Genomic DNA, 14,713 nt, shown 5'->3' on the forward strand with positions numbered 1-14,713 from the left:
GAACAAAACACTAATCAAAGCAATTTATTGACAGTGCGCCTTATAATCGGGTGCGCCTTATGGTCCGTAAAATACGGTAAAATGCTTTTGAAGCCAATTTCAACCTGCAGGCGATTTTAATAATAGGCTAATTTATTTCTGTGATAAGCTTGATTCAACTACACACCCCAACCTTCAATTTGCGAAAGTTATGGCTGCACAAAGCAACACCAAGTTGCTGAAAGTCGATTAGCTGCATTTCTTCACTTCCCTTGACGCTAGTAACATGTTGTGTCATCTGCACGTGATGAGATGCCATTAGCAGATTCTCTGTTCATGCCACGCAAATATCCACAGATAATATGTTTATTTGTTGACGACCAAAGACAAACAGACCTTGTGTACTTGCTTAACTGCAGCATAAACCTGTGGTTCTCAACCGATGGGGATTTACCGGGTTGTAGATGGGTTATTCTGCACCATAATATACAAAAGTTGTTGTTATGTTTTGTAATTACTGTGTGTCATACATTTACTGGCACTTTGTCACGAAATGCCGTCAAAAATGTGATAAAAGTATAACAGACATAGCGCAAAATACAACAAAAAAGGGTAAAAACCACTGAATGTAGACAATGCAAAAAGTTAATGAAGTATACATCCTGATGAAAAATGTTGAATGACAACAGATACGCCTTGAGGAATTAACAGTTCTGTATCGCTACTGTTTAAGACGTTTTGATGGCTGTTATTTACTTTGTCTCAAGTTAGAGTGTTTCCATCACGATATGGTTTGTGCGCATTGTTGTTTTTCAAGTGCAAAATATTTGTGACTGCGCGGCGCCGATTCCAACGTATTTTGAATAGCCCTGAATAATGCCTTTCCGCAGCAGTAAAATACGTTTTGTCCCTTATATGCAATACTTGTATTGTGTCCTTCCGCAAGAAAGGGAATGCGCATCAACATGCGTGGTTTCTTTGAAACTCGACAAAAAAGAGCAAAATTGAGTGAATGAAAGTTTGTATGCTTTTAATCCCCTGTTTTCTTATGGCCAACAAAGACTAAGTAACAGAACTGCGTTATTTGTGGTTTTAGCGATACCGATGATGCATGTAAATACAGGCGAAATATATATATCATAAACAACGTCAAACAAACGACTTGGGATTATTTGCAGGAATTGTTCAACTTGATCAAAAGGAAAAGTTTCGTCAAATTATAGAGGCGAGACATCATCTCCAGGTCACGTAAGGCGACAAACCGTTTCCGATTACATAGCTGCGCGTACAAGTTTAATAAATTGCGATCAGAATGTGAACTTATTCTACCTTACGAGCGTTGCACATAAATTAATCACTCTCTGCAAACCGCAACCTTTCCATTAAACCTCGTAAACGTGACCCAGTGCACCTAAGATGCAGAACCTTAGCGTTCCACAAAGTTTAGCATTGGATAACGACACCTCATAGCGCCCATATGAATCATTCTGTGTACAAAGATGTTTGCCGAGTTGTAAAAGACGTCGGGAGGCGGTGACAGGCATGCGCTGGGCGAGTAAGGCGTTGTGATTTTCCTTGTGAAGGCGGAAAACGCCCATTTGATCAGCGATTTCATCGGCTATAGGGTGTTTGTCTTTTCTACACGTGGAAAGGCTCGAGTAATTAAGGAGTCGATAACCCCAGCAAGAAAGTTCAGGCTCATATCGTTGAGTCCACAAACGCCAAGTCAGCAATTATAAGTGGGCGGAAAACACATCCAAAAGTTGTATCGGGAAGAGATATAAGGAGCGCAATCAGGCATTGGCACTCACTCGTTCTTGCAGATCCCAGACAACGACCTGGAATTTCTTGATCACCATGAAAGTACTATTCGTAGCATTCGCCCTTGTGGCGTTGTGTGGTGAGTATTCTACTGTTTGGTGTGAAAGGCAAAACAGATTCATTAAAAATGAGTTGGACATTTTATGGTGTGGCACCACTCTGCCACTTATCTGCATTTAGTGTTGAAATTGGATTAACCACCTTACATTGTAAAACATGTTAAACGTCGTTGGACACATTGGCCCATTTTATTTTCCTTGTCTCTATTGTTCTAGGTTCCTCACACGCTGATAACGACGCTAAGCACAAGGTAAGTAAAATAAACAATATATGTACTTCCAGCATGATATCAGCATGCATTTGTCGTTCATAAAATCTTTCTTGTTACAGCTTGTGGCCCTGAGAAGCATGGTACGTATATGTATGTTGTAATAGTTATCTTTGTGTTTGTTTCAAGGCAACCCCAAATTTATTTTACGACTATTATATGAACAATATTTTGTTTTCGGTTTAGTTGGACGATATTCTGGACGAGAACGAAATAGAAGTAAGTCGTCCTTTATTTTGTCGGAATTACTCAAACGCGTAAAAGTTAATTTGTAACCCTCAAACTTGCATCGCAGACACGAGCTTCTGATGTAGCTTGTCCATTTCACGCCTGCACCGCGAAGACTCTCGGATGCGAGCGATTGAAGTACGTCAACGGATGCCCCACATGTAAATGTGCACCACAAGGTATACCGTGGAACAACACATACACGTGACACATATTGGTTACTTTATGACAAGGAAAACACAGTGATAACCTACTCGGCAAAACTTTGCAAACCAAAAAAGACAATAAATACATTACAAACACTGGTCACGAAGTTTCATTTTATGTTGTTTTCTTGCAGCTAAAGTTGACCCCGGATTCGGAGTTGACCAGACAAATAGTAAGAGAATAATCAATAGATAAAATATTTATTACCACTATATGTTTACAACCATGTTAACAATAACTTTGATTCCAATTTCGTCGATTTGTAATTTCGTCTGGTGCCCTGACGCAAAATAAATAAATTGCAATTTTACTTTTCAGCTAAAGTTGACCCTGGTTTCGGCGTTGACCCAGGTTTTGGAGTTGACAAGTCGATTGGTAAGATGTATAGACCATACATATGCACTGATTTCTAAACCGTACAAAACCATCACCATGCAGGTGGCGTTTGTTATATTTTGTCTTTAAAACATTTCGAATTTGGCAGCTGTCGGTTGCCCCAAACTCCCCTGCGCCGATACGATGAGATGCGGCTCCGCCGGAGTAAAGAAGGACGAACGCGGCTGTGACATGTGCGAGTGCGCGATCCTCGAAAAAGAACCAAGGTCTTCTACTTCGTTGGACAGGTATGTAAATATCTTCTGTTATTTGCTTTTTTAGGGGGAGGGGTTGTTAACAGCATCAGTTGTAGTGTTCGACACCAAAACTTAGCAATTGATTGCGATTTGTGTGCGAGATAGTCAGGGTTCGAATCCAGGCATGGTAAACGCTGGTCATTTTTTCAGAGGATCGTGTATGCTCGTACCTGAAGAAGGTCCATGCAAAGGGAAACACGTCCGATTCTACTTTGATCGCTCAAGGAATACCTGCGTCACTTTCCTTTACGGCGGCTGCAAGGGAAACGCCAACAATTTTGAGGTATACGGTTCGTTTTTCATGAAATTTTTTACAAGTTGGGTGCGAATAAGATTACACGGAATGGAAGAAACCAAAGCTAGTATGCTAATTATTATTGCTGTGCTCAACATCAGTGCTGTGCTTAACATCAGTGCTGATGTGAACTAATTGACTTAGTTGGGACTGTAAGCGCGTGGGTATTTTAAAACCTATGTTCCAATTTAAAACGTTATAATTGAGTTTTTCTTGACACCTGATGAATAGAAATGCTGCTAAGGTAAGCAGCCAATTTTGTGGGGTCGAACTTTGTGTTTTGTTTGCAGACAAAGGACGAATGTTTGAACACTTGCGGAACCACGACAGCAAGCAAGAAATCTAAAGGTAAAAATAAGAAGTGTGAGTTAACCGTAATATTAAAATGTGGCAGGACAGAAATACACAATATGTTCACTATCAATGGGTTTGTGTGAAACTTTACGACAACTCTCGGTAACCTTGAACGCCGCTTGTCAGTTTACAAATAATGTTTAAATTGTAATGACTTCGCAGGCCAACCTTCATATGCGCAAACCAAAATATGTTAACCTTTTTTTAGTCGCCAATCCGTCGAAAAAATTTTAATATAAATATACGAAACCTGTGTATACCCCAAAAAGGCAATAAATACATTACAAACACTGGTCACGCAGTTTTATTTTATGTTGTTTTCTTGCAGCTAAAGTTGACCCCGGATTCGGAGTTGACCAGACAAACAGTAAGAGAATAATCAATAGATAAAATACGATCAAATATTTATTCCCATCAGATGTTTACAACCATGTAAACAATAACTTAGTTTAAAAGCATAAGCATGTCAAAATCATGTCTTTTACTCGTTTTTAGCAAAATCGGTTCTAATTTTGCCGTCGATTTGCAATTTCGTCTGCTGCTCTTACGCAAAATAAACATACATTGGAATTTTACTTTTCAGCCAAAGTTGACCCTGGTTTTGGCGTTGACCCAGGTTTTGGAGTTGACAAGTCGATTGGTATTATGTATAGACCACACATATGAACTGATTTCTAAACCGTACAAAACCATCACCATGCAGGTGGCGTTTGTTATATTTTGTCTTTAAAACATTTCGAATTTGGCAGCTGTCGGTTGCCCCAAACTACCCTGCGCCGATACGATGAGATGCGGTTCCGCCGGGGTAAAGAAGGACGAACGCGGCTGTGACATGTGCGAGTGCGCGATCCTCGAAAAAGAACCAAGGTCTTCTACTTCGTTGGACAGGTATGTAAATATCTTCTGTTATTTGCTTTTTTAGGGAGAGGGATTGTTAACAGCATCAGTTGTAGTGTTCGACACCAAAACTTAGCAATTGATTGCGATTTGTGTGCGAGATAGTCAGGGTTCGAATCCAGGCATGGTAAACGCTGGTCATTTTTTCAGAGGATCGTGTATGCTCGTACCTGAAGAAGGTCCATGCAAAGGGAGACACGTCCGATTCTACTTTGATCGCTCAAGGAATACCTGCGTCACTTTCCTTTACGGCGGCTGCAAGGGAAACGCCAACAACTTTGAGGTATGGTTCGTTTTTCATAAAAATTTTTATAAGTTGGGTGCGAATAAGATTATACGGAATGGAAAAGCCAAAGCTAATATGCTAATTATTATTAGCAAACGTTTCGAAAACCGCTGTGCTCAACATCAGTGCTGATGTGATCGAATTAACTTAGTTGGGACTGTAAGCGCGTGGGTATTTTAAAACCTTTATTCCGATTTAAAACGTTATAATCGAGTATTTCTTGACAACTGATGACTAGAAATGTTGCTGCCAAGGTAAGCAGCCAATTTTGTGGGGTCGAACTTTGTATTTTGTTTGCAGACAAAGGACGAATGTTTGAACACTTGCGGAACCACGACAGCAAGTAAGAAATCTAAGGGTAAAAATAAGTGTGAGTGAACCGTAATATTACCAGGTGGCAGGACGGAAATACAAAATATGTTCACTATCAATAGGTTTGTGTGAAACTTTACGACAGCTCTCGGTAACCTTGAACGCCGCTTGTCAGTTTACAAATAATGTTTAAATTTTAATGACTTCGCAGGCCAACCTACATATGCGCAAGCCAAAATATGTTAATCTTTTTTTAGTCGCCAATCCGTCGAAAAAATTGTAATATAAATATACGAAACCTGTGTATACCCAAAAGAAGCAATAAATACATTACAAACACTGGTCACGAAGTTTCATTTTATGTTGTTTTCTTGCAGCTAAAGTTGACCCCGGATTTGGAGTTGACCAGACAAACAGTAAGAGAATAATCAATAGATGAAATACGATCAAATATTTATTCCCATCAGATGTTTACAACCAGCATGTTAACAATAACTTAGTTTAAAAGCATGTTTGTCAAAATCATGTCTTTTACTCGTTTTCAGCAAAATCGGTTCTAATTTTGGCGTCGATTTGTAATTTCGTCTGCTGCTCTTACAAAATAAACATACATTGGAATTTTACTTTTCAGCCAAAGTTGACCCTGGTTTCGGTGTTGACCCAGGTTTTGGAGTTGACAAGTCGATCGGTAAGATGTACAGGCCGCATTACTTTCGCCAACCCTTATAACATATTTAAGAATCCACAAACCAAACTCATCAAAGTCATACAATGGATACCATTGTATGTATGGTGGCGTTAGCCGTGTTTTGATTTGAACTTGTTACCAAATTTGGTAGCTGTCGGTTGCCCCAAACTACCCTGCGCCGATACGATGAGATGCGGCTCCGCCGGAGTAAAGAAGGACGAACGCGGCTGTGACATGTGCGAGTGCGCGATCCTCGAAAAAGAACCAAGGTCTTCTACTTCCGTCGACAGGTATGTGAACATTATTCAAAGTGTTAGACGCCAAAACATAATACTTGATCGCGAGTTCTTTGCGGTATAGCCATGGGTTCGAATTCCGGTATGGTAAACACTGGTCATTTTTCAAAGGATCATATATGCTGATGAGAAAAATATAATGCAAAATAAATCTTTTTTAGTTTTATTTGCTAAGAATAGACAGACTTGCTATCTTAATCAAAATGCATCATATTCAAAACGCTTGCATTATTTTTACATTTAATTATGCAGGGGATCATGTATGCTTGTCCCAGAGCAAGGCCCATGCAAAGGTAGACACCTCAGATATTACTACGACCGCTCGAAGAACAGATGCGTGGAATTTCTGTACGGAGGTTGCAAGGGAAACGGAAACAACTTTGAGGTGATTCAAAACTCGAGACACTCCCACGTTGTAAAAGTTTACGGCGCATTCCCAAAATAAACCCGACATGGCCTTGTCGTAAAAGAAGGAAATCGACTGTTTGCTGACCTTCGGTGACTGGCAAACAATAATAAAATTGTCGTTATAGCATCAGCGTTAGTAAATCAATCGTTGTCAAATTCTCGTTAATAGACCTTTGAGGAGTGCTCTACCAATTGCGGCGTCATCAGCCAAAAGGCACCGGAGGCAAATCCGGCTGTTCCCTGCCCAATGCACGCATGCACCCCGGAGATTCTTGGCTGCGCCGCTGGTACCGCATTGAAGACCAACGATTATGGCTGCCCTTTGTGCGAATGCGAAGGTGAGTTGTACATGGACTGACTATACGAACATTATGGGCGGTAACTGACCAGACCAATATTTGAGTTGTGGCAAAACGTGATGTGTTTGGTTAATTTTCAGTCTAAATTACGGGACATGCTTATGTCCTTGAAAAACGAACACACGAGCAAGCCCTCCAACAATTTCAAAATTAGAACAGCTAAGATAGGGCTCAATCATCCCAGAAGAGTTATATCAGTCACCTTGACAAACTCATTTTGTTAGTTGAAGGCGGCGTAATTGGAGAAAGTCCATTGGCTTGTCCCTACCACGCGTGCACCGCAGAGATGCTCGGATGCATGAACGGACTCGCTAGAAACGCCCAAGGATGTGATCTATGCGAATGTGCCGCCGGACAATTGCAAGCCAGAGCGACCAGCACTGTTAATAAGTAAGTCACAGGTGTATGGTAGGTTACACCCATGTTTGGGTCGGGAGCGCGTATTGCAAAGCAAAGCGCGGAAATCGACGTCAAACTCACTACAAAAATTTTCCAAAAATATTTTTTTTCGAAAGTTAGGGTCGCCTCATACTTTGTTGTTTTTTTTCTGTAGGGGAGCGTGCATGCCAATGCCAGAACAAGGTCCATGCTTTGGAATTCACTTAAGATATTTTTACAATCGCGGAACCCACAAGTGTGAGACGTTCCTGTACGGCGGCTGCAGTGGCAACAGCAACAACTTTAAGGTGTGTTTAAACAGAATATTTAGAATATTTCCTCTTTCCATGTTTGGTGGACATGGGTCATGCTTTTCTAATTATTTGTTACTATGTTTGACTAGAATGGATTCTCTTACCTTTAAATCGGAAGGTCAGTTTCTAAAACTTTCATTATGTAGAAACAGCAGCATATTTATGAAATTTTAATATTTAAATAGCGTTTAAATAGAAAAAAATCGGGGTTATGAAAATACAATACATGAAAGAAAATACGCGATTGTTATGTAGAATCATTTTACGCATCTTTAAAGCTTTTACGGTTATTCAACAGACAAGAGAGGAATGTTCCAGAACATGTGGAGTTTTGAGTCACAAAGCCGCAGAGGAACCACAGCCCGTCCCATGTGTGACGCACGCTTGTACTCCGGAGATTCTTGGTTGCGCCGAAGGGACCGGGTTGAAAACCAATTACTACGGATGCGCGTTGTGCGAATGCGAAGGTTTGCACGCAGCTTCTAAATCTTTCCGACAGTTGTTGAATTTTGCCATCGACTGAAAACTTTTGTACCTGTGCCTGGCTCTCCTGTTTTAAAGTGATGTGGGCTATAGAATGTTTTAATTTTTCGTGAATTTTTTTGTGCATTTGTTAGTGAACGAGGAAAAATTGCAAACTAAACCGTTTTTATAGTCGAAGGAAACGTGATTGAGGAAAACCCAGTTGCTTGCACGTTCCATTCCTGCACAGCTGAAATGCTTGGCTGCCAAAACGGACTTGCCAAGAACGAAAATGGCTGTGAAATGTGCGGATGTGCCGCTGGTGAGTTTAACTGTTCTGGAGAGTATCATTCATGCTGGCAGTGATCGATAACAACGTGGGGCACCAAAGCGATTTTATGGCCCCGCTCAATTTATGCATGTTCGTGGGTGTGGATCATTACTTCGCTAACTACGGTAACTGCAAACGCAGCGGTTTCCACTTTGTGCGTTGGCAAAGCATGGGTCAAATCAGGTGGTTGCCAAGAAGTTACCATAAGAAATTAAAAATTCCTTCACGGCGACTTGCTCAAACACATGATAAACTCAGTTCATCTCATCACCATAGCAAAGAGATAAGATATTGATGTTTGCGTTGTCAGCTAATCTCAGTCCACGGAAGCTGGCCGTGTTTGCTTTATTGGGTCCATCATGCGGCGTAGTTAATTTTATTCTCGCAAACATGCGGTTTTGTTGCCCGTTCCCAGGCCTGCAGGAATGCCTTTGCCCAGAACAAACTAGGTCACATTGGCTTTTATCAAGCACACATTTTGTGACCAAGCAAGAACGCGGTGTCATGTTGGATAAGTCTACTGAGGTTGTCGCAAGATAAGATGCCGTCTTAATTAAATCGGCAGATAAATTTTCTCGATTACGCTTGGGGTTCGTGTGGAAGGCAACCACCCTTAAAGTTTGTCGTTCAAGATAACCATCTGAATACCGTATTTTTACATTTTATTTAAGCTTCTAGTCGAATAATAACCATTATTTTTTGTGTTTAAGCTTGTCATACAAAGAACTCTTTTTTATATAAATTTGTTTCAACACACGCTAATTCCGACCAACTTTTATACTATATTAACACGTATATCATGTGCAGGTCAGGAAGTCGCATGTCCCTTCCACGCCTGCAACGCTGAAATGTTGGGATGTACAATGGGCCTGGCAAGAAATGAAGCGGGATGCGAGTTGTGCGAATGTGCCGGTAAGTTGATTATAGCACTGCCTGCTGGTAATAGCAACAGCACTAAATGCATTGTCAAAACCGAATCATCATGAATACGAGAAACCCTGTGGGGAATTCTGCTACCGAGATACACATAGTTGGGCATGACGTAGGTACAAAATATCCGCTAAGAACAAAGCAACACACGCACGCATAACAATATAATTAAAAATGCACAAAGCATGCGCATTATCCACACAACACAAAACCATCACGCTTATACTTTGCGGCAACGCGATTGGCCAACAACCGTTCACGTGACGCAGAGGAATACGTGGTCGTTGTTGAAGAGACCGGGGAGCTGTCGAAATGCGAAGCCCAGCGACATGAAGCAGAAAATTTGGAAGGTTTGGTTCAAGACGGCCCATTTAAACCGCGGTGCAACGAAAATGGTTTGTACGCCGCCCAGCAGTGTTACTATGACGAGTGTTGGTGTGTGGACACGATTAGTGGAGAGGAGATCGTGGGTACTCGTGTATCCAACATCCACATGGAATCCATGACCTGTGAGAGCGGCGATATCGAGGAACAAGCAAAACCGCCGCCCAAAAAAACTCAACAGCGTCGTCTTGCGGCCAGTAAATTTGCGTTGATTTGTTTAAGCGATGTTGGCTAATTTATGTACAAGACACAACATTTAGAGACAGACCAACAAAAAGTATCGTAAATAAAATAGTGGAAACCGTTAAACATATTTGCAAATGTCGTTTTGGGATCACAAACACAACTGAACACCTCAAAATAATGGTTTCATACATACAATGCGGATTATAAAACTTCACCAGTTCAGTTTAAAGATCTTCTACTTCAACATATTTCTTTGTACAGGAGAAGCAATGATTCGGCGTGAAGTACAGAAGGCACTTCGAAATATGAACAACTAAAAGAAGATACATCGTCAAGAGAACGACGATCATATTTGGATGATTGGAACCGACTCCCATTTCATTTACTTTTCATTCATTTAATCCAATCGCTTGCTTACTACTGCCATGCAAGCATTTTAATTATCTGTTGTGCGCGCACGAATCATAGCGCCGCTTTTGGAAGAAATTTTACGGCGAAATTTTACGAAAGGCGGGATTACCTGACCGCTAACGAACGCGGTCTTGTATTTCTATCGCGGCGAACGCGGAAACATGTAAACTCATTCGCCAGTACCGAAGTTGCGATTGTTTGTGCCGGCTCGACAGATCGTAAACAACCGAGTCGCGTTTTGTAACATTAAAACGCTAAGTCCTGCTCTGGCGCCGCCGCCCTCACATAATTGCAATTTCCGCCGCTCCAGCTATTCGTGAGTGATAATAAAAATGTACTGCTCGCTTTTTTCATCGAATAAGACCGCGTGCTCTTTGTCTTAATCCTGCTTGGGTCGTTAACTTTTGGAATTATATGCGGAGGGCGTTTAACGATGTGGCCGTGGAACATTTTTGTCGGCCGAACTTTAATTGCTGTCGGGCTGTATGACGACGCCCTACCTTTTTGTTTCTATGAGCTATTGTTACGGCTGGTGCGTATTTTGCTTTAGAAAGGTTCATCAAAGTCAACCAAAGGCATCAATTATGCTCTCCCTTATCTTGCACAGGCTGTATTATAGGATTTCAAAGGTGCATAGTTGCCACGTTTGCATTAATTTGTGAGCAGTCAATAATACGGACTCCTTCTAAAGGCGCAGGGAATCACAGAACAAATCATTTTTGCCTTGCGTATAAAAAACTGGTATGCAGAACCCTTATTATTCCAAAAAGAGATTTAATAAAACAATAATTCCAGTTGAATACCTCGCTACATATTAACTAATAGAGTCGCACACAGACCCTTTTGCAAGAAGTAAAAGAAAACACAGCAAATATTTTCACGATATACAATAAATGCGTTTTCAAGTAGAGTCATGTAATGTGTACATTGATCAAGTGTCTTTCGTTTTGCAACACACAATACGATTCACACGCGATCGGCAATATTCTCTTTTTAGAAGTAGCCTCTTTCTGTTCGGTCATCGCCCAGCTTGTTGCGTTACTGTTTGTTCCGCCCTTTGAACAAAATGCGATTGAACGGGATAGTCTGATAAGCCACTCAACACTACAAAGCGATTACTGGACACAATATACACACCACTTTGTCCAGGGCAGGATTTTCCACGTCACAAACGTAACCTGTAACTTATTGGCTGCGATAATGATGTATAAAAAAAACCTTTCAAAGGAATGTGTGTCTGATCGAAGTTATGACGTTGTATTGCATATATGTATTGCATGCGCCAAATTACTACAAAGGTTATAAAATCTACACTTCACGATTTTTATTAAATATTTTAATCCACAAATTATGAGGTTAACATATGTATCTGTGTACAGGTTAAGTCTTGCCAACCCAAGCTATTGTTCGCAAGAATATCTGAGATATATGCAAATTTTGACCTGTGAACGATTGCGCTGCACGCTGAGCTATTTTAAAATGTTTGGCTAAACCGAATTCAACCTTTACGCCGACATTGCACCTTCAGGAGATTTTGGCGATAGTGAAACCCTTGCAGGTGTACTGTTTGTTTAATGTTAAGATGGGCAGAAGATATGCCAAGAGCTCGAAAAAATTGTGGGCAGCCTTTTTGCTTATCAATTTGATTGAACTTCGCAATTATGATGGAAAATGTTAACTGGAATATGCCTTTCTTAGATTTGGCTGGGGCGGCCATATTCAAGACCTCGTCCGTTCGCAATGTTACTTTCAACACTTCAGTTGTTTACAGATGAATATATTTTGTTGGCGACTGTCGAAGTTGTTTTATTTCAGGCAACATCAAGATTCCAACGCGATTTTTGAACAGATTTGTGGGATGGGTGATAGGAACTTATGTTTAAAAAATTGCATTCGACGCAAAGGGAACTTTCAGCTTGTATCAGTATCATTTGCGAAGTGTGAAAAATAACTAACCTATCAAAACGAGTGTGACTTGCGGGTCATAAACTAGCCCGTGTTATAAAAAGTTGTTTTTGTTTGTAAACGCTCGATAACACCCACGTATGCCCACTCGCTTTTGTTTTTGGGAGGGCACCGGTAAAGGTCAAATATGGCCGAGGTCACCTTTGCCCGATAATTCGTCGTCACACCGTTTATGGGCGTTCGCGGCAATCCTGTGCACCGTGGGAACACTTGCATCGACGAAAGGCGTTCAACCAAATTCCATCGGAAGGTGATCGACGCGTTCACGTGATATCAGTACTTCTAAAACTCGGTCCGATCGAGGAACAAACAATGCGAGATCGCGATTCTAAGGATTACGGCTTGTAAGTCCCGTCACTGCCCTTCTCGTCGTCCGCGGTTTGCAAATAACCGAACGAGCGTAAAAATTAGTAATGCACGCCGTGAATTGGATTACAACCGCATTTACGACTCCGCCGCAAAGCGATTGAAAGGCTTTCAATCACCCCGCCTTTGATTTGTAGCGAAGAAAGTATATTGCAGTGTTGTTCGAACAGGTAGAGTGTAGAGCAAGCTGTGAAGTGATGGGAAACCAAGGCCACTGTTATTAACTTTACTACTAAACAGCGCATGATAAGATAAATGCGATAAAGTTCTTCCGCTAAGCAATATTTTAAACTGTTGTGTACGAATTGGCAATGAAAGCAGGCAAAGGTGAAGTTTAAAAATAGCAGAACAAGACGAAGAAGTTTTGCATAATTTGTCTAGAATGCACATATGAGTTCATAGAAAAGAACATAGTTACGAAGATTTGACAAAACCTGATAAAAGTTGACTATGTATTTGTCTGAGATGTGCCCAATTTCCGCGCTGTCATGAAAAAACAAAATTCGATTATTCTGATTCAGGCTCAGTAGGAATGCATAGTTATTGCAGTGCTATAAGATCGCGATATTATCGACGAAACCGATGTTTATTTGATGTTGAAGGTGAATATGTTGGCACCGGTATCAGCGATATTATATCGTAGAACATTTGTTTATTTATCGATCGCGTTTTGAGGCCTTTGTAATTATACAAAGAAATATCCAAGAATATGTTACAACCACCTGCGCTTTTTAACATAAAACCATAAAATGTGAGTTTCAAACTCTTCAAAGTTTAAAGGATTTGTAGTGAGTTATACTGGGCGAGCAAGAATATCAACGTTTGCGCTAAAACCCCAGAAATGTCGGTATAAGTTCACAGTAGAACGTGACAGAAATGCATACAGGATCTGTTATCGTTTCTAAGAAAAGCCGCCGAATTCTTTGGTTAACCAATCTAAACGAGTGTGCACTGTGCTTGCACGATCTCTGACTTAATCGAACGAACGTAGTCTAGCTGAAAGCTTAGATTTAGGACTTTGTCAAGTGCTATACTGATTTATGGACACCTTTGTAATTTTCAAACATACTGTTCAATATATTTGAGAATAATTGAAATGAAGTATAATAAAAACTTACAGAAAAATTGCCTTTCATATATATGAAGAAAGGCCATCAACAAATTGACGTAATTCGATGTCTTTTTATGCAACCGAATAACTTGGTTACATAATAGTGCAAAATTACTTGGTGGAAATCCTGTGGGCGAATCGTGATCGATTTCACTATGAAACGTTCGATAGTGTTGTAATTATTCTGTGGCCCACTGACGCGTCCAGTATATAACCAATAAGAAAGACAATGCAGAAGTTCCTGGCGTGGCCTTCTAAATCCATCCCAAAACCGTAATTAAGCAAATTTGACGAACGTCCGGATCACCAGGGAATGAGACACGACGTCTCCAAGTGAAGGTGGCCTTTCTATTTGCGAAACGCATGTTTCAAGTGGTTTGAAAGTAATTCGCTTTAACAAACACGTATTCTGGCAATTGCGCAGCCACCCAAACCCTGAATCGTTTTAAGAGCTACCTTTGGCGCAATTCGTAAAGGTGCATTACGGCAACTTTCCAATTTAGTCGGGCGTGTTAATAACATCGGTTAGTTGGATCGGTGCCCGTCAATCGACGAAGGTGACGTCGATAACCACCGGTTAATAGTTGTTGCTGCCCACGTAAATGTAAACAGCCACAACGGCGAAGAGAAATACCCAATTTCCGCGCGGTTTAGGGATCCCGGCAGTGACTGGACCGCTTTGTGGAATGGTCAGCGCAAATTGGAATCGTTTGCTGCGATTACAAGAAAAGATTATCAAAGGGCGTCCATCGCGTACACTGCCAGCTTCCTTTGCGGTCCAGTCT

At 40.9% G+C, this 14,713-nt stretch overlaps 1 protein-coding gene across 1 annotated transcript; it reads left to right on the top strand.

Moving 5' to 3' along the window:
* The first annotated feature begins 1,570 nt into the window (after positions 1-1,570).
* LOC145904950 (papilin-like) lies at positions 1,571-10,783 on the top strand. Its single transcript, XM_082992409.1, has 26 exons — positions 1,571-1,879; positions 2,076-2,110; positions 2,191-2,211; positions 2,315-2,347; positions 2,424-2,535; positions 2,697-2,735; positions 2,882-2,938; positions 3,048-3,186; positions 3,346-3,478; positions 3,781-3,838; positions 4,173-4,211; positions 4,428-4,484; positions 4,594-4,732; positions 4,892-5,024; positions 5,328-5,370; positions 5,717-5,755; positions 5,971-6,027; positions 6,179-6,317; positions 6,576-6,708; positions 6,901-7,069; positions 7,315-7,480; positions 7,644-7,776; positions 8,081-8,249; positions 8,438-8,566; positions 9,383-9,487; positions 10,337-10,783. The coding sequence occupies exons 1-26, from the start codon at positions 1,837-1,839 to the stop codon at positions 10,390-10,392; spliced, it is 2,376 nt and encodes a 791-aa protein (XP_082848535.1). The 5' UTR covers positions 1,571-1,836; the 3' UTR covers positions 10,393-10,783.
* The last annotated feature ends 3,930 nt before the right edge of the window (positions 10,784-14,713 follow it).

Source organism: Ascidia mentula, chromosome 1 (genome assembly GCF_947561715.1).
Source record: "Ascidia mentula chromosome 1, kaAscMent1.1, whole genome shotgun sequence".
Lineage (NCBI taxonomy): Eukaryota > Metazoa > Chordata > Ascidiacea > Phlebobranchia > Ascidiidae > Ascidia > Ascidia mentula.